This window comes from Anopheles cruzii, chromosome 3 (genome assembly GCF_943734635.1).
Source record: "Anopheles cruzii chromosome 3, idAnoCruzAS_RS32_06, whole genome shotgun sequence".
NCBI lineage: Eukaryota > Metazoa > Arthropoda > Insecta > Diptera > Culicidae > Anopheles > Anopheles cruzii.
The window spans coordinates 28,194,843-28,211,345 of record NC_069145.1 but is presented as its reverse complement, the minus strand read 5'-3'; the positions used below and the strand labels follow the sequence as shown (position 1 = coordinate 28,211,345).

The 16,503-nt window shown below is 46.3% G+C and overlaps 6 protein-coding genes across 7 annotated transcripts; 4 read left to right on the top strand and 2 right to left on the bottom strand.

The window, feature by feature from the left end:
* Positions 1–51: 51 nt before the first annotated feature.
* Positions 52–1,104, bottom strand: LOC128273525 (N-alpha-acetyltransferase 80-like). The gene is made up of 3 exons (XM_053011505.1): positions 1,006–1,104; positions 817–935; positions 52–748 (listed from the first exon to the last, which is right to left on the bottom strand). The coding sequence occupies exon 3, from the start codon at positions 717–719 to the stop codon at positions 204–206; it is 516 nt and encodes a 171-aa protein (XP_052867465.1). The 5' UTR covers positions 720–748; positions 817–935; positions 1,006–1,104; the 3' UTR covers positions 52–203.
* Positions 1,105–2,608: 1,504 nt separating this feature from the next.
* On the top strand, positions 2,609–4,970 carry LOC128272976 (beta-galactosidase-like). Its single transcript, XM_053010870.1, has 7 exons — positions 2,609–2,665; positions 2,765–3,079; positions 3,143–3,835; positions 3,910–4,188; positions 4,247–4,378; positions 4,448–4,699; positions 4,782–4,970. The coding sequence occupies exons 1-7, from the start codon at positions 2,609–2,611 to the stop codon at positions 4,968–4,970; spliced, it is 1,917 nt and encodes a 638-aa protein (XP_052866830.1).
* Positions 4,971–5,544: 574 nt separating this feature from the next.
* On the top strand, positions 5,545–8,979 carry LOC128271806 (beta-galactosidase-like). Its single transcript, XM_053009459.1, has 7 exons — positions 5,545–5,694; positions 5,770–5,927; positions 6,127–6,341; positions 6,399–6,563; positions 6,634–6,744; positions 6,801–7,187; positions 7,256–8,979. Exons 1-7 carry the CDS (start codon positions 5,599–5,601, stop codon positions 8,071–8,073), a joined length of 1,950 nt encoding a protein of 649 aa, XP_052865419.1. The 5' UTR covers positions 5,545–5,598; the 3' UTR covers positions 8,074–8,979.
* A 443-nt stretch (positions 8,980–9,422) lies between these two features.
* LOC128271420 (beta-galactosidase-like) lies at positions 9,423–11,993 on the top strand. Its single transcript, XM_053008953.1, has 8 exons — positions 9,423–9,565; positions 9,632–9,789; positions 9,946–10,160; positions 10,223–10,387; positions 10,453–10,557; positions 10,628–10,974; positions 11,048–11,326; positions 11,392–11,993. The coding sequence occupies exons 1-8, from the start codon at positions 9,488–9,490 to the stop codon at positions 11,920–11,922; spliced, it is 1,878 nt and encodes a 625-aa protein (XP_052864913.1). The 5' UTR covers positions 9,423–9,487; the 3' UTR covers positions 11,923–11,993.
* On the bottom strand, positions 11,979–12,850 carry LOC128271421 (uncharacterized). Its single transcript, XM_053008954.1, has 3 exons — positions 12,710–12,850; positions 12,514–12,654; positions 11,979–12,437 (listed from the first exon to the last, which is right to left on the bottom strand). Exons 1-3 carry the CDS (start codon positions 12,838–12,840, stop codon positions 12,101–12,103), a joined length of 609 nt encoding a protein of 202 aa, XP_052864914.1. The 5' UTR covers positions 12,841–12,850; the 3' UTR covers positions 11,979–12,100.
* Positions 12,851–13,421: 571 nt separating this feature from the next.
* LOC128272056 (biorientation of chromosomes in cell division protein 1-like 1) lies at positions 13,422–16,435 on the top strand. Of its 2 annotated transcripts, none has more exons than XM_053009783.1 (3): positions 13,422–13,663; positions 13,729–14,627; positions 14,696–16,435. In XM_053009783.1, exons 1-3 carry the CDS (start codon positions 13,428–13,430, stop codon positions 16,249–16,251), a joined length of 2,691 nt encoding a protein of 896 aa, XP_052865743.1. In that variant the 5' UTR covers positions 13,422–13,427; the 3' UTR covers positions 16,252–16,435. The 2 variants fall into 2 exon arrangements, with proteins under 2 accessions (XP_052865743.1, XP_052865742.1); XM_053009782.1 differs by having other exon boundaries at positions 14,693–16,435.
* Positions 16,436–16,503: the final 68 nt, after the last annotated feature.

The following is a 16,503-nucleotide window of genomic DNA, read 5'->3' as shown; positions in this document are numbered from 1 at the left end:
TATGTTTTATTAATAGAGTCCATTTGAATATTTAACAATTCGTCTAGTGCTTCCGCAGTGGGATGCGTTCATCCGCCACAATTACACCTACAATAAATAACTTTCTTTTGCACCGGAGTTACACACTGGTGTCCCGGCGCATGGAAGGCGTTAAATACATTCTGTTCCCGATACCCGTTACGCATCGTGGCTCCCACCCGATTTCACTGTGCAGATTTGGCCATCCACGTTTTCTTTGTACTCTTATTGAACGTGGGGCATGACCCGAAAATGTTGATCGCTTTGCAGCACTTGTACCCTAGTTTAGTGTAAAATGCTTGCTGGTCAATGGTACAAAGGTAGATCGTTTTTAGCTGCAGTTTCTGAAAGCAGTGGTTTTCGACCTCTCGCATCAGCAGTCGACCGATACCCTGCCCGCGATGGTCTCGGGCCACTACCACGCTCTCAACGAACACAGCTTCCCGGTCGGAAGGAATTGGGGACATTTTCGCGTGTGCGAGAACCACGGATCGTTTCTCGTCGCCTGCCGTCAGCACGAAACTGGTCGGCAGTGTATCCTTCGATGACTCCAGGCTCCACAGGCGCGCCGTGTACGAGCGAGGCCATTCCGAGTTGATGAGAGCGATACACTGATCCATCAGCTCCCGGTGCTTATGAATTGGCACCACTCTGTAGGGCGGCTGATGGTGCATGGTAGTGGGGGCTGCCGGAGGCGACATTTTTCGTTCACCTTAGTTTGACACTGAAACTAGATCGTGTATCGAATTCAGTAATTTTCTTTCCACAAAATAGCCCTGTTCGATCGCCCACACTCACATGCTTCGCTGGGAGGAGGAACAGGATTTGACGGGTGTCCGGTGCTGCCGAGCGAATCGGATCATATGGTTCTAAAAATAATCATACGCACGCTGTACCATCCAACAGGGTTTGGCAATCTGTGGATTGTTTTCAATGCAAATGACCGAAAATCGTTGGCTACGGGTCAGGGTTATTATTGATACTCACCGAAGATCGTCTGCCGTTTCTTCGCCCGCCACAGAAATGTTGCCCCTCCGATGTTTTGTACCACCATTCGGACCGTTTTCGATTCGCTGCCATTCGCTGTCGCACCAGAAAAAGAGGAGCAAACATATTCATAACAAAACAAAAACATACAGTCCGACCCCTCTTTATGAACTGTCATAAGTGGGTTTCATGCAAGTTCCCGCTGGTTGTGTGCAAGGCAACAATAATTTTTAGGTCGATCTTTCGCATACTTTATGATTAAAAGCACATTCGGCACAGTGTGAATAGCTAACTTTCATATCTTTTCTTACTTTATTGAATTTACATGAAACCTAATTAAATAAGACTGCATCGATAGGTAATTTATCTTTTCACCAGAACCAGACCTTTTCGGGTATTTGGTATATGGGCATGTCAAAGAGGTATTGATCCTGAATTGAGCAAGGACACAGTGTAAAGAAGTAAATGAGCAGTTTCTCAGTACAATCTTTGCGAAAATCAAAATAGTGTTTTTCGGTGCTTACCCCAAAACTCACACATTAGATAGATTGAGGGACATTGTTACATAAACGGGAGATCATACCGAGGGAAAGATTGTGTCCTTTTGTTGATAACATAGTTCATAGTGAGGATATGTTGACCTCTATTCCAACCAACACAGAAACACACAACATCGGGTATCTGACCTAAATTTGCACGAGGAGCGAAGACGATCAGGTCAAACGCAGTAATGTGCAATCAGTTCGTCTCCATCTCTTCAACAGGAACTAATTGTTCAGTGATCAACGATAAACCTGGTGGTTCGCGCTGACCAAATTCGTTAGCAGAATGTCGTCCGACGAACAGGCTTCGGTAAGCAGAACAAACAAGAAATATTCAGTCAAAATGTATAAAATGATACCACGTGGTAAACTGGACCGCCGATTGCGAAAGAGATACACAGTTTCTGGAAGAGTCGAATTGAAGAATGAGCTTGCTTGCGATATTTTGATAAAAGATCGGGTTTTATCTCCTGAAGCATCCACGAGATAACATGCCGACAGGTGGCTGATCAATATAATGAAATTATCGTTCAACAGTCTATATAGCTACCGTATCAAAAAGTGATTAAAAGGGTCCATAAATGAACCGGACGTGTTTGGGATTTTGGATCCGGTGCTGGCGCCAATTCCGGATAAGTCACAAATCGGTTCAGTTGCTAAAATGTTTCATAAGACGAAGCTGGTGGCAATCTGTATCGCTGTTTTGGTTGTTATTCTTGGGTTAACGTTTGGACTTGTGTTCGGGCTGCACAACGAAGACGACGAAGACAATGTAAGATTCAATTTCTTTCCTCCAACTGTCATCCATTACCATAATCTTATCGAGCAGTTGATAGGGTCTGGGAGCTTCTCGATACAATCCTGCTATCGGTTACCATGGACGCCTTCGAACATGTGTGGTTTAATATGCCGCAGACGCCCCGTCAGATATGCGTGTGGCCGATGTGGTAACAATTCCATTGCCTTGGTATTGCCAAAACGGATGATCAGTTTTTCAACGATTGCCAAGCGTATTGCGTGCCCCAGTCCAAGCTCGCTGTGCTTTTGAGTAGAGCACAAACATGTTGCTACTGCCGAGTGTGCTAGTCATGTGTTCGGCCATCGCAGGCCTTACCGAGGTAACATTAGTGCCAGAAATCGATTCTTCCATTATCACGCTTCCACGCTTCGTTAACGTGCTTTCGATCTATTTTCGTGCTTCTGTGATCGTTCAACAGGCTCAGCGATCCTTCACGATCGACTATGACCGGGATACGTTCGTAATGGATGGCAGAGATTTTCGCTATGTGGCCGGATCGTTTCACTACTTCCGTGCGTTGCCGCAAACGTGGCGCACGAAACTGCGTACTATGCGCGCGGGAGGACTGAATGCCGTTGATCTCTACGTCCAGTGGTCCTTGCACAATCCGCGGGATGGTGTGTACGACTGGGAAGGCATCGCGAATGTGACCGACATCATCGAGGCAGCTATCGAAGAGGACTTGTACGTAATCCTGCGTCCGGGACCTTACATTTGCGCAGAAATTGATAATGTAAGTGAAAAACGGTGGCTTCCATTGCTCTTGGCTCGCTCATCAATGGATTATGGTTCATAGGGTGGTCTACCGTACTGGTTGTTCCACAAATATCCCGGAATTCAAGTGCGTACCAGCGATGCCAACTACCTGCTGGAGGTGAAAAAATGGTACGGTGAGCTGATGAGTCGGATGGAAAAGTACATGTACGGCAATGGAGGTCCTATCATTATGGTTCAAATCGAGAATGAGTACGGTGCATTCGGGAAGTGCGATAAGACCTATCTAAACTTTCTGAAGGAAGAAACCGATCGATACGTGCAGGGCAAAGCGGTGTTGTTCACCGTAGATCGACCGTATGACGATGAGATTGGCTGTGGTCGCATCGATGGTGTTTTCATAACGACCGACTTCGGGTTGATGACCGACGAAGAGGTCGATACCCACGCAGCCAAGGTGCGCTCGTATCAGCCGAAAGGACCGCTGGTGAACACGGAGTTCTACACGGGCTGGTTAACGCACTGGCAGGAACCGAATCAACGACGCCCGGCTGAACCACTTGCGGCAACGCTTCGCAAAATGCTAACGGACGGATGGAACGTAGATTTCTATATGTACTTTGGTGGTACAAACTTTGGTTTCTGGGCCGGCGCTAACGATTGGGGGCTGGGGAAATACATGGCCGACATCACGTCATACGATTATGACGCCCCTATGGACGAGGCTGGCGATCCGACGATGAAGTTCATCGCTTTCCGTGACATTATTGGAGAGGTACCATCGCTCGCATAATTCTTCAATTTCCAAGATTAATTTTATATAAATTTACGTTCCGTCGCGTTTTTCAGTATCTACCGCTAGCTGTTATGCCTGTCCCGGAAGTGGCACCAAAAATGGTGCTACAGTCCTTGCAGCTTAACTTAGTGGATACAATCCTGTCCGACAGCGGGCGAGAGATTCTTGGGGCGCGAGCGAACAATCCTTCGGGCAAATTGCTAAGCTTTGAAGAAATGAATCAAAATTCCGGCTTTATGCTGTACGAAACGACGCTCCCTAAGCTAACACGTGATCCCAGCTTACTCTCGGTCAAAGGACTTCATGATAGGGCGCAAGTGTATTTGGATCAGGTATTACGGGCTACTATGTTACAGAATTTATTGTTTCATGAACTGTTTTTCGACTTAGTTCTACGTTGGCACACTGGCACGCGAAAATGGGATTGAAACACTGCCGCTGACGGCTGGATTCGGTACGAAACTCTCGATTCTGGTCGAAAACCAGGGACGCATAAACTTCGACATTCTTGACGACTATAAAGTGAGCTCATTTCACCAGTCAGTTGGATCAAAACGGGCAACAATGTCGAATTATCTTCATCTTTGGTAGGGCATAATGGATAATGTGACCATCCAAACGTACGATGAGCCATACCAGAAAACATTGGCCGAATGGTCCATTACGGGCTACCCATTTGACGACTACGAAAAAGTACAACAATTCATGGACACAGCTTCGGGAGGTGCCGGTGTAAATGGCCGTGGTATGGCAGCGCATGGTCCAGTTGTGCTGCAGGCAGTGTTCGATGTCCCTGTTGCTGATATCCACGACACATACATCAACATGAACGGTTGGGGCAAGGTAAGATAATAATGAAGAGGAGTTTAAATTTCGTTCAAATATTAGAAGATCGCGCAAACATAACAACACGTTCACTTCCTAGGGCTTCATCTTTGTCAATGGGTTTAACCTCGGACGCTACTGGCCAGTTATTGGACCCCAAGTTACACTCTACCTACCGAAGGAGTTGCTTAAGGAATCCGGCAACACAGTTGTTGTGGTAGAGCTACAGAAAATACCCACAGATCGAATTCTTCATTTCTCATCAAAAGCTATCCTGGACGAAGCCTGAGTGATCGAACAAATGTAAAATGTACGTCCGTAGTAAACAAAAATTAATTTAGGCAGAAAAAATAAATTAAATGACACATCGTACACCAGCCTTAAGGAACTTATTTATCATACAAGCTAGAATTTTTATCACTGGGAAGGTAATATTCATTTTTTCCAGCGATCCAAACAAAGGAGTGACTTTATTGAAACTCATTTAAAGTGATTTAAAAAATAATAATAAACAACAGATTTTAAAAGGCTTTAAGTTAAGATACAAAATTGGTCAATGGTACTTTCGTTTTGGCTAAGCTAAGTTAGTAATACAATGGCTACTATGATGCATTGCTTGCCACATAACTTTGTGACTGTTACACACGAAAACACTAAACCGTGCTACTAGATGTTAATCCTCAACAGATCTGACCTAACGGCCAACGGCTCATAAATTGAATAATTGCAAGTTAACTGATGCACCGCCGGTTACTTAGTGAAAAAGTGTGTGTGTGTTCAGTTGCTGTTTAGAGTTCTCTCAACACACACATCGGTCGTTTGTAAAGCGGGCTACGCTTATCATTGTTTTTGCGCTGGCCAAAGCGAACGATGTATCATCGATAACGCTTCAGTTTATCGCCATACGACGGAACGAGATGTTTGACGATCGAAACCACTGGCCAAAATGTCGGAACAGGTTCAGCAAACTTTTACCGCTGTTGCTACTAACGGTGGCAAGTACGGTGGAAACGGTTAGTATAGTGTTCTGGGTTCATTTTCTTGCGATTTTGATTTAATTGTTGGGCGTTGAACAAACTTCATTGCAGCGTACCTTCAGCATCGATTACGATAACGATACCTTCCTGAAGGATGGCAAGCCGTTTCAGTACGTAGCCGGTTCGTTTCACTACTTCCGGGCCTTACCGCAAAGCTGGCAGTCCATTCTGCAATCGATGCGTGCTGCGGGACTCAACGCAATCACTACGTGAGTGTGTCAAAAGACCAATCGAGAGAGGGAAGAAATTGGAGGTCAACGAACTCAGTGTTGTTTACCAATAACGGCCCGATACCTGGACAGATAAGGTCCGGGGGTTAAGTTTTCTTGCACCGAAAACGTCAATTTTAGAATGGTTAAGCCCATTAAGCTATCTTAATATTTAGCTAAAAATTACAACCATTTTCAGTTACGTAGAATGGTCGCTGCATAACCCAAAGGACGAGGTGTACAACTGGGATGGAATGGCCGACATTGAACACTTCATACAATTGGCCGCCGAGGAGGATCTGTACGTCATTTTGCGCCCTGGTCCGTACATCTGTGCGGAACGTGATATGGGAGGTTTGCCGGCCTGGTTGCTGCACAAGTATCCCGACATTCAACTGCGGACCAACGATATCCGTGAGTGCAGGCAATGCCGTTTAGTTTCCTATTATCTAGAATGAAACTTCCCCGTAGGCTACCTTCGTGAGATAAGATCGTGGTATGCGCAACTTTTCTCGCGCTTACAACGGTTTCTGTACGGCCAGGGTGGTCCGATCATCATGGTGCAGGTGGAAAACGAGTATGGGTCGTTCTTTGCCTGCGATCACAAGTACTTAAACTGGTTGCGCGACGAAACGGGTACGATCAGGAAGGGAAATGTCAACCAGTGCTCAATTAAGCTATCTATTAACTATTCAAACGTCTCCAGATCGTTACGTTAATGGAAACGCAGTGCTCTTCACCAACAACGGACCGGGGCTGGAGCAGTGTGGTGCCATAGAACATGTGCTCAGCTCACTAGACTTTGGGGCTGGAACCGGTAAGCAGGATGATCGTTAAATTGTCTTCCAATTTTCATTTACTGTTTGCGCTTAGAGGAAGAAATCAATGGCTATTGGGCACAGCTGAGGAAAACGCAACCAAAAGGGCCACTGGTAAACGCGGAATACTATCCGGGCTGGTTGACCCATTGGCAAGAGACACACATGGCCCGTGCAGACATTAAAACAGTCGTCGACAGCTTGGACTTTATGCTGCGAAACAAAGTCAATGTTAACATTTATATGTTTTTCGGTGGGACTAATTATGGCTTCACGGCTGGGGCAGACAGTCAAGGATCTGGTGGCTATGTCGCGGTTGTAACGTCTTACGATTACGATGCCCCGTTGTCCGAAAGCGGTGATCCCACTGACAAATATTTTGCCATTCGTGACACCATTCTCAAGTACTTTCCAACACCCAACGTTACTGTTCCATCAAGGGGTAAATATAGTCCAGACGGAGAATTCTGTATTTTTCCAACACACTCAGCAAAAATATGTGCTCTTTAGGACCTAAGATGGAGCTTCCACCGTTAGCCATGTGCCCTGTGGGTAGTATATTGGAACCGGAAGCTCTGGGGCGTCTCGCCACGGTAACTGTAACCAACAAGGTACCAATGTCGTTCGAGGAATTGGACCAAGTGTCGGGCCTTGTACTGTACGAAGCACTCATACCGGAAGACATCAAAACCGATCCGTACAAACTGACCGTGGAAGGAGTGCACGATCGTGGATACGTATTCGTCGACGACAAATTCATTGGCGTACTATCCAGGGAAAACTTAGTCAACTCTCTGCCAATAAGCTTAGACATGGGACGAACGCTTCGGGTGATGGTGGAAAACCAGGGACGCATTAATTTTGCCATACCAAACGATTTCAAAGGAATTGTCGGTGAGGTTTACATCAATACGAAGCAAATTTTCAACTGGACCATGTATGGAATTCCACTGGAAGATTCTCGGACCGTAAAGCAAATGATTTTTGACCAGCAGAAGAAGGAATCGAAGCAGTTGAATAGAAATGACATGTTCAGCAATAGTGGCGAGCAGGGTGTCCAGCCCATGACTTTGTACTATACAACGTTTGATATAGCCTCTGAGATCGACGACACCTATCTCAACCCAACCGGATGGGGTAAAGGACTAATTTTCATCAATGGCGTCAACGTCGGAAGGTATTGGCCCGTTGTAGGACCGCAGGTAACACTGTACGTTTCAAAGAACATTTTAAAAGCAAAGGGCAACGTTCTAGCGCTCCTAGAGTATCAAAAGCAATCCGCAACCATTCCGACAGTAAACTTTACTTCCACTCCTATATTCAATTGACTCCAGCCATCTGTTTAATTATGTTCGTAAATGTTTAATGTTTTTAATAAGAAATTTTTTTCAAATAAAAATTTGTAATCCATCAAGCATCACTATAACCTCACACCGTGGCATAGAAAAGATATGAAACTAAACTGCGGCATATCCTATCTTATCAGGTTTGACCCGGTTTCAATAGAAATAAATCATCATTCGTGGTCGATCATAGTGCAAGTACTTATCACGAGCAGAACCACTGAAACGTAAGAATTTCAAAGGTGCTCTTAAGTTTTCTATACCAATACTTTTAAGCTACACAGACCGAAAAGGAAAATCCGGAAAGAATACAAAGGTGCCTCAATCGGTTCTACCTTCCGCCTTAACCACGTGCCTCTCTGAGCGCCACTTTCAAACAAAGCGAACTCGAAAACACGGCCCAATGGACGTGTTGCGACGGCAAAACATGACCCGAAGTACCATACTTAGTATAACCGCCTGCCGATTGAATGAAAATTAAATGTAGAACGCCTGCAAACTGAGGTCCCATCGGTGACGATCGTGTTGGTCCCGCGCACTTTTAATCGTGGCGCGAACAGCGAAGCAACGGCACAGCAAGACAATTCACGCCAGTTTCGATTAGACTCGCGGGTGATAAGTTCGGTTAGTTAGCCGCGGTTAGGACTTTCGAGTGAGGCTTAGTGTACGAAAGCACATCCCACAGTTTGCTCGAGTGTCGTTGGTCTTGTTGATTGACGGCTAATAGTAGAGCACTACCAGGCAACAGCACGACAAGTCGACCCACTATAAAACATCGGCCATTCGATCGGACACCCTCGCGGTAGATGTTTCTGATTTGAATGTCCAGTAAAGTTTTTAATAACCGATGGAAAGCCACATGACATCGTAACTAACAAACGAGGAAATTTAATAAAAAGAAGGAGAAAAGCCTGATAAAGTTTAACTTCAGTCCAAACTGTTCCGTCAATTTCCGTCGGTTTGTTCCTGTTGTGTGAGTGCGCTTCGAAAGTGTATCGCGGAAAGTTCAAGGCCAAGATCAAGTTGTATTTTTAATTCACCGTTCGCGGAATTTACATAAGTTCTGCCTAAATTAGTTTGAAAAAAAGCTCTCGCTGAAAACAAGTTGCACAACTGCACCCAAAGGAGGGGTCAGGTTGAATGAACGGTCGAATCCGATTTCGTACGCGTAGGTTGCACACTGGTAAAAAGACTGAAAATAGACAACCGGTTTTTTAGCAGCACCACTTATAAGTTCTCATCCTTTCGTCGTTGCGATCTGACCGGCCCGCTGGCAACAACAGTGCTGTGAGAAAGTTTCAAACGCGCAGATGTTCCCGGTGAACCATTGTTACCGGTACCTACTTCCAAAGACCTTACAAGTTCCGTTCATCGCAACTCGGATTATCGGTCACTGAAAATGAAAATGTACGCAGTGTTGCTGACGCTGGCGCTGAGTGTCTACTGGATACGGCCCATTGAAGGGCATCAATTTGTCGTAAGTGATGGTTGTCTGCGCGGGCCCAATGAAAGGGCATTTATAAACCGTTTCTTTAATGTTTAGCGCAAATTTGATATCGATTTTGAAAATGACACCTTCACCAAAGACGGCCAACCGTTCCAGTTCATCTCTGGTTCGTTCCACTACTTTCGTGCCTTGCCTGAATCCTGGAGACACATTCTCCGCTCCATGAGGGCGGCCGGCTTAAACACAGTCATGACGTAAGTACACAAGGAGATGAACTAGAGGAAAAAATGGACAGCAGGATCAGGTTTCCATAAGCACCTGTAGTGAACATTATTTTTTATAAGGATGCCTGACCATAAATACAGTAATACGTCAATAGCTAGCAAAATGTGACACCCATTCCTGTGTAGGTACATCGAATGGTCACTTCACGAACCATTGCCGGGACAGTACCGCTGGGACGGGATTGCTAACCTGGAGGAATTTATTACCATTGCAAGATCGGAGAATCTGTTCGTTATCTTGCGCCCGGGTCCATACATTTGCGCCGAACGCGACATGGGTGGCTTCCCACACTGGTTGCTTACTAAACACCCCAACATCAAGCTGCGGACTTACGACGCAGGTCAGGTCAGCGTGCATGATAAAATAATGTAATGAAATTAACATTTCCTAATTTTATCACAGACTATCTTAGGGAAGTTCTAAATTGGTACAGCCAGCTGATGCCTCGCATCACGCCACATCTGTACGGTAACGGGGGACCAGTGATTATGGTGTCGATCGAAAACGAATACGGATCGTTTAGTGCGTGCGATAAGAAGTATATGGAGTTTTTGAAAAATATAACCGGTAACACATAGTCACACGGCACTCCGCTTAGCCCAGCTTATGTTAAACGAATTTACTTCCCTCAGTGCATTTTGTGCAAGACAAAGCTGTGCTCTTCACCAATGACGGGCCGGAGCTGTTGAGCTGTGGGTCGATTCCTGGAATTTTACCAACGTTGGATTTTGGTGCAAGTAAGTTTTCGTCCCCGTGCACCGTTTAGCTACGTCCTTCAAAACCATACGTCCGTTTCCCCGTATGCAGCGGACGATCCAAATGTTTTCTGGAAGCAGCTCCGCAAGTTTATGCCGAAAGGGCCACTGGTTAACGCGGAGTACTATCCCGGCTGGCTAACTCACTGGATGGAGCCGATGTCACGCGTGGACAGTGGACCCGTGATCCACACTTTGCGCTTGATGTTAAACCAAAAGGCGAATGTAAATTTCTACATGTTTTTCGGTGGTACTAACTTCGGTTTTACCGCCGGGGCAAACGATGTTGGTCCGGGTAAGTATAGCGCGGACATTACCTCGTACGACTACGATGCCCCACTGGACGAGGCCGGTGATCCGACGGACAAGTATTTCGAAATACGAAAAGTACTCATTGAGGTAAGGCAACCAGCATGCTTTACATATTGCTAGATTTCCGTACTAATGGTCTGCTGTTTCTATTTTTTTCCAGTACTTTGGAGATCCGGGTGTACAGCCACCTGAAAAACTTCCCAAAATGTCCCTCGACACGGTGTGGCTGGAGCGACGGGGTTCGTTGCTGTCGAAGCATGGACGGAGGAAGCTTTCGAACCAGATAGCCGCCTCGTTGGTACCTGTTACATTTGAAGCGCTCAACCAACGTTCTGGATTTCTGCTCTACGAAACGACACTACCTGCAGACTGGAACCGGGATCCTTACACGTTGAAAGTGGAACAAATTCACGATCGAGCATATGTGCACGTTGATAACGTAAGCAGTTTTTTGTTTCTTCCGAAATTACCATGTTGTTGAACTATATATCGATCTAACTGCAGGTTTTCTGTGGTATTCTCTCGAGAGAGACCAATGCTCATACTATCCCTCTCAGTGTGGGGCTCGGAACTAAGCTGCAGCTTCTGGTGGAAAATCAAGGACGAATCAACTATAACATTCCCAACGATTTCAAAGGCATGTTGGGATCCGTGATGATCGACAACACGCCGCTAAACAATTGGACGATTACTAGCTATCCGCTCGATAGCTATCATTATATCGAAAACTTCTTGAAACATCAACCGCAGGACGATTTACCTGAAGCCGGGGCGCAGATTTACTACGGAACCTTCCTTATAAGCAACGATACCATCCACGATACGTATTTGTATCCGAACGAATGGGGCAAAGGGTTGGTGTTTGTGAATGGGTTCAACCTCGGTCGCTACTGGCCCTTGGCTGGACCACAAATCACACTGTATGTTCCGAGACATATTTTAATGAAAGGTGTTAACAAGCTTGTTATGATTGAGTACCAAAAGCGCATTCAGCATCCCTACGTGCAGTTTATCGATAAGCCAATATTTGGCTAGTGACGAAGGCACTTTTATTTAACCGCCGGCAGGCGAGAAGGGTGAAACTAAAGCAATAATAAATTTCCTTAGCACGGAATTCGAGAATTTATTGTGCTCTGCTAGAGTTCTCTTTTAACGTACTGCTGCTGCATCGTAAGTACTAACTTCTACTTTTACTTTCACTTTTAGTTTACTTTTACTTTCGTTTCAACCATGCTGTTAGCACGAAGACACCGGAGAGGAGCACCAGCGGAACGGTAAATTTTGGCATCCATGCTTTGCGTTTGCTACTTGCATCAGCACCGCCTAAAACTGTGCACATGCCGTCCAACCTTTCACAGATTCTATCACACAGCGATAGGGACATCTCGGTCGCATAGTAACGGTCGTCTAGCAAAACGTTATTTGGAAATGTAACACTAAAGTTTAGCTGCATCAGCCTAACCAACATCCGCATGCTCTCCAGGTGGTCGGAGGTGTTTTGGCAAATAGTTGTGGCGTACTGGTAAGGGTCAAACTCGTGCTGAAGAACACTGAAAATGTAATGCAGAGCTGAATACAAACCGATGCTACGATGAAAGCCAAAATCAGTCCATAGAACGCCTTTACCTGCCGTACATTCGCCTTTGATTCAAGAGCTCGCATAAGTCGGATAGAATCTCCTTGATTGCATTCTCGTTTGTCATTCCCATTAGTCGTAAGTCTTCCGCCTCGAGACCGCTTAGCTGGTCGTAAGTGACCGAGCATTTTCTAAAGAAAAGTACAACTCATTTATAACGTCTCGTGCCAATATCTAGTGTCTTACTTTAGCTCATCTGTGAGATTCTTCGTGTCGTAGTGAATACTGGAAAGAAGAATGGCTACCGGGTCGTAGTATTCCGACACCAACTCCTCCAACGCATCGTCACCGTTGCCATTCGATTGTGAATGATCCATCTCCCAAAAAGATACAGGTTAAATAAAATGTTCACAAAGCGTTGATCACGTTCTTCAAAACTGCCGCGGATTGCGGTATTGTTATGACAACGCGTTAATTACAAACATGGTTCAAGGTGGATAGTAAAAAGATACGTCTATCAGCTGCTTGAATTTGTTTCTAGCTGACGTAGCATTGCTTTTACTTACCTTGCGCATCGGTTGTCAACGCGGAAATGCAATCGGCGTGTTATTGTTGCCGCGGACGGTGCGTGTGTATTTTAATCGTAGAATTAACCAAAATAATTAGTTGCGTTTGCCGTGAGTACAAAGCTTTTTACAAGCCAGCACATTCGATTAAGTGAACAAAAGTTACGAATAATTGTTTGTAAACTCCTGCAACCCAGACGCTGGCCAGAGCGCGTTTTGATACGTATGCAATAAAAGAAGTTTGGTTAGGGAGTTGACATTGAACTTTTTTACGCATCGAATTGCTGTGTACTCCAGCACTAATTTTCAACTTTTTGTATGGTACGGCTCTTTTATTCCATCTTGCTAATGCTCTAGAACGCTGGTCACGCTGGTGTTGTGTGTGAAGAGTGGGCACAATGATGGTTGAGGATCCACATTTTATCGACGCGATGGTCCAGGAGCTGAAGTCGCAAGGGCTTTTCGATCAGTTTCGGAAGGAGTGTTTGGCCGACGTAGACACCAAACCTGCCTATCAGAACCTGCGGCAGCGCGTGGAAGGAACTGTGAATAAGTTTTTGGTGCAACAAGAGTGGTCCGATAACATACGCCACAAGAACCAGCTTCGTGAACAGCTGCGAAAGAACATAATCGAGTAAGTGGAAGAGGTTCGGATGGTGGATTTCCTGTTCAGCACCGTGTTCTTTGTCGTACTTTTAGCTCGGGCTTTCTAGACACCGGTGTCGAGCGGATAGTGGACCAAGTGGTCAATCCCAAAATTTCCAGCGTGTTTCACCCGAAGGTGGAAGAAATTGTGTACAACTATCTGGGAATTGAGAAACCAAAGTCTTCCGTCAACGGTAACGAGCTCGGTGGAAGATCCGAGTCACTTCTCGAAGATTTAGAAGCGGTCAGTCCTGATTCAGATAAAAAATCGGAGGGCAGCCTGACGCCACCGCCGCCTGCACCAGTGCCCGTGGAGGAAATGGTCGAAGATATGGACATTGATGACGATGACGAGTTGGATGAATCGAAAGAACAGGACGATTTCGAATCGCCAGCTTTCGAGCCGCTCGAAGTACGATCACCGGCCAAAGTGAAGGAAGAGGAAACGAACGATTCCGTTTCATCCGCCATCAGCGGTTTGACGTCGCAAGAGTCGGTGGAGAGTGACGAAAAAGGTGACGCTATGGCGGCGACAAAACCTACGGAGACTGCAAACGTGTCTTCAACAGAGGAACGGGATAATCCGGCAACCAAAGACTCCGAGTTCAGCCAGGACATTGCACCGATCAATGATTCACAGCTTTCCCAGGTGTCGAGCAACAGTCAACTACCGCCGACCACTGATCCGTCGGTTTCCGAAGAGTTGGAGCGGTCGGAAGAGAACGAGCGATTAGACATCACCGAAGAGGCACAAATGCCAACGCTGTTTTCCAGTTCCCCCGGCAAGAAAACGGATTCATGCGACGGTCAAAACGATGATGAAACTGGTGAACCAAAACCTCGCTTCGATTTCGATAAAGATGGTTATGAGTTTGTCGGCACGGAACGACCAACAGCGAGCGTTGGCGAGGATGAAAATTCGCCAAACACTAATCGCGACCAGGAACCAGATGGTAGGTGCCTTCTTGTTGTCGGGATTCGTCTTTTTCAGAGATTCAAATTTATTGTTGTTTTTCAGAAGAAAGCTCTCAACCAACACCGGAAGAAACCAAAGAAGTGCAGCAGCCGAACTTTACCACCCAGGATGATACCACGTCGTTATCGGAGCACTCGTTGAAGATTTGTGAAGATACGCTCAGTGACGAGGATACGAAAGGATCACGATCCGTCGACGCACGCTGCTCGGGTGAGAAAAGTGCAGCGAAGGTTAGTAACCTTTCGGATGCCAGCAGCTGCAGTTCATTCAACGAACGGGATGTGAAGCAAAAGCGTGAAAGTTCCAAAGAACAGACAAACGAGGAAGTAGCAAAGGGTGAGCAACAAATAGTGGAAGAAAAGCAAAACGAGCACACCATTGCGGAAGATGTGGGAGAATCCGATCGTAAGACCAAATCAGAAACCGACGACGATCACTATCAGGAGCACTTGAAGCGGCAGCCGAGTCGTCGATCGAGCGATACGGACTCGGATGGTAATGACGAGAAATCCAAGCCACAGGAACCGCAAGTAGCGCAAGGTGAGAATCAAATTGGCTCCACTAGTAGTGGCACCGACGCGAACGCTGAAATCACTGGTCCTGGACAAGAAAATCCGCCTCACACCGATACCTCAAAATCTGTACCGCAACAATCGCCAGATTTGGATGCTATGCGCGGCACGCTAACTCCCACGAGGGAGTGTGGTCGCCTAGATTCATCTTCTTCCGGCATACAGTCCGGTGATGATTCCGAGAAGAGTCCCGAATCGTTGAAACTTTCGCCAAAACCCATAGCGATCGTGAGACCCGTCCAGCCGGTTGTCATTGATCAAATGCTAACGAGCGCGGACAAGTCGAAGCTAGAGCAACTGCTGAATGGGGACGCTTTCACAAACGACGCAACATTGGGTTCGATCCAAAGAGAGTGGCGTCTGATAAAAAGCCAGCTCAAGAAGCCAAGGTTTGCGTCCAACTTTTCCGAGGCGCGGCGCCTCACCAAGGTACGCAAGAAGATCGAGCGCGAGGGACAGAAGCGGCTAGAAGAGACACTAGCGCTAGCGAAGAGGTACATCGACGAGAAGAAAGAGTACGGCGGACAGATGGAGGATCAGGGCATCGAACTCGAGTTCGTGTGCAACGATAAACGGGAATCGCCAGGACCAACGATTTCATCGCCGGTACCGAAAACAGAGGACGTTTCCGAGCCCGACCTGCACTACTTCCCGGAGCCGGAAGAACAGTTCAAAACCGACGAACGGTTGTTGCACTATTTGCGATTCAAAACGGATGGCGTAACGTTTCCTCGCAGTTTCAAAATCAGGCACCATCAAACGCAAATTTTCTCGCTCGGGCCAGCGACAACACCCGCTCGGAAGCCGAATAAACGTTCCGCAACCCCGAACGCTCTGACCACCAGTGCAAAGATAAAGCGAAACAGTGACGCCGGCAACCTGCCAACGGTCAACGGGTCGGCACAAAAGCTGAAATTGAGTGTGAATGATGCGAGTTTGGAAATGAAAAAACAACGTTCCATCAGAAATGGCCACACTCACCCGATGCTTTCGAAAACCACACCGCCGTCGGTGGGTACAGATGCGTGACCACCGGGCGACGGTGAACGGTGGATAGCGAAAGGTTAGGCAGATAGAAAAGACAAAACATATAAGGTTTTAGTACTGACCACACATGTTAAGGGTGAATTGAGAAATGATTATGCGTATGTTGTTTTTTAACTAACTTGAACCGTTGGCGTCCGTAGTTCCCTTCAATAAAGTATGCACAATAAAGCAACATCTGCCGGGGGTTGGTTTTTCGAAGCATTTTTGTTTATTTTCCATTACAGACCACAACAG

What these genes read in the sequence shown, in the direction of transcription:
- LOC128273525 (XM_053011505.1), bottom strand. Translation starts at nt 719, where the DNA reads ATGTCGCCTCCGGCAGCCCCCACTACCATGCACCATCAGCCGCCCTAC.
- LOC128272976 (XM_053010870.1), top strand. Translation starts at nt 2,609, where the DNA reads ATGTTGCTACTGCCGAGTGTGCTAGTCATGTGTTCGGCCATCGCAGGC. An exon ending in CGCAAGTGTATTTGGATCAG is followed by an intron (nt 4,189 to 4,246) that starts GTATTACGGGCT and finishes TTTTCGACTTAG; the next exon opens with TTCTACGTTGGCACACTGGC. An exon ending in ACATGAACGGTTGGGGCAAG is followed by an intron (nt 4,700 to 4,781) that starts GTAAGATAATAA and finishes TTCACTTCCTAG; the next exon opens with GGCTTCATCTTTGTCAATGG.
- LOC128271806 (XM_053009459.1), top strand. Translation starts at nt 5,599, where the DNA reads ATGTTTGACGATCGAAACCACTGGCCAAAATGTCGGAACAGGTTCAGC. An exon ending in TGGCAAGTACGGTGGAAACG is followed by an intron (nt 5,695 to 5,769) that starts GTTAGTATAGTG and finishes ACTTCATTGCAG; the next exon opens with CGTACCTTCAGCATCGATTA. An exon ending in CGTTACTGTTCCATCAAGGG is followed by an intron (nt 7,188 to 7,255) that starts GTAAATATAGTC and finishes TGTGCTCTTTAG; the next exon opens with GACCTAAGATGGAGCTTCCA.
- LOC128271420 (XM_053008953.1), top strand. Translation starts at nt 9,488, where the DNA reads ATGAAAATGTACGCAGTGTTGCTGACGCTGGCGCTGAGTGTCTACTGG. An exon ending in GGCTTAAACACAGTCATGAC is followed by an intron (nt 9,790 to 9,945) that starts GTAAGTACACAA and finishes ATTCCTGTGTAG; the next exon opens with GTACATCGAATGGTCACTTC. An exon ending in AACGTTGGATTTTGGTGCAA is followed by an intron (nt 10,558 to 10,627) that starts GTAAGTTTTCGT and finishes CCCCGTATGCAG; the next exon opens with CGGACGATCCAAATGTTTTC.
- LOC128271421 (XM_053008954.1), bottom strand. Translation starts at nt 12,840, where the DNA reads ATGGATCATTCACAATCGAATGGCAACGGTGACGATGCGTTGGAGGAG. An exon ending in AATCTCACAGATGAGCTAAA is followed by an intron (nt 12,655 to 12,709) that starts GTAAGACACTAG and finishes ACTTTTCTTTAG; the next exon opens with AAAATGCTCGGTCACTTACG. An exon ending in CAAAGGCGAATGTACGGCAG is followed by an intron (nt 12,438 to 12,513) that starts GTAAAGGCGTTC and finishes TTACATTTTCAG; the next exon opens with TGTTCTTCAGCACGAGTTTG.
- LOC128272056 (XM_053009782.1), top strand. Translation starts at nt 13,428, where the DNA reads ATGATGGTTGAGGATCCACATTTTATCGACGCGATGGTCCAGGAGCTG. An exon ending in CTGCGAAAGAACATAATCGA is followed by an intron (nt 13,664 to 13,728) that starts GTAAGTGGAAGA and finishes TCGTACTTTTAG; the next exon opens with CTCGGGCTTTCTAGACACCG. An exon ending in TCGCGACCAGGAACCAGATG is followed by an intron (nt 14,628 to 14,692) that starts GTAGGTGCCTTC and finishes GTTGTTTTTCAG; the next exon opens with AAGAAAGCTCTCAACCAACA.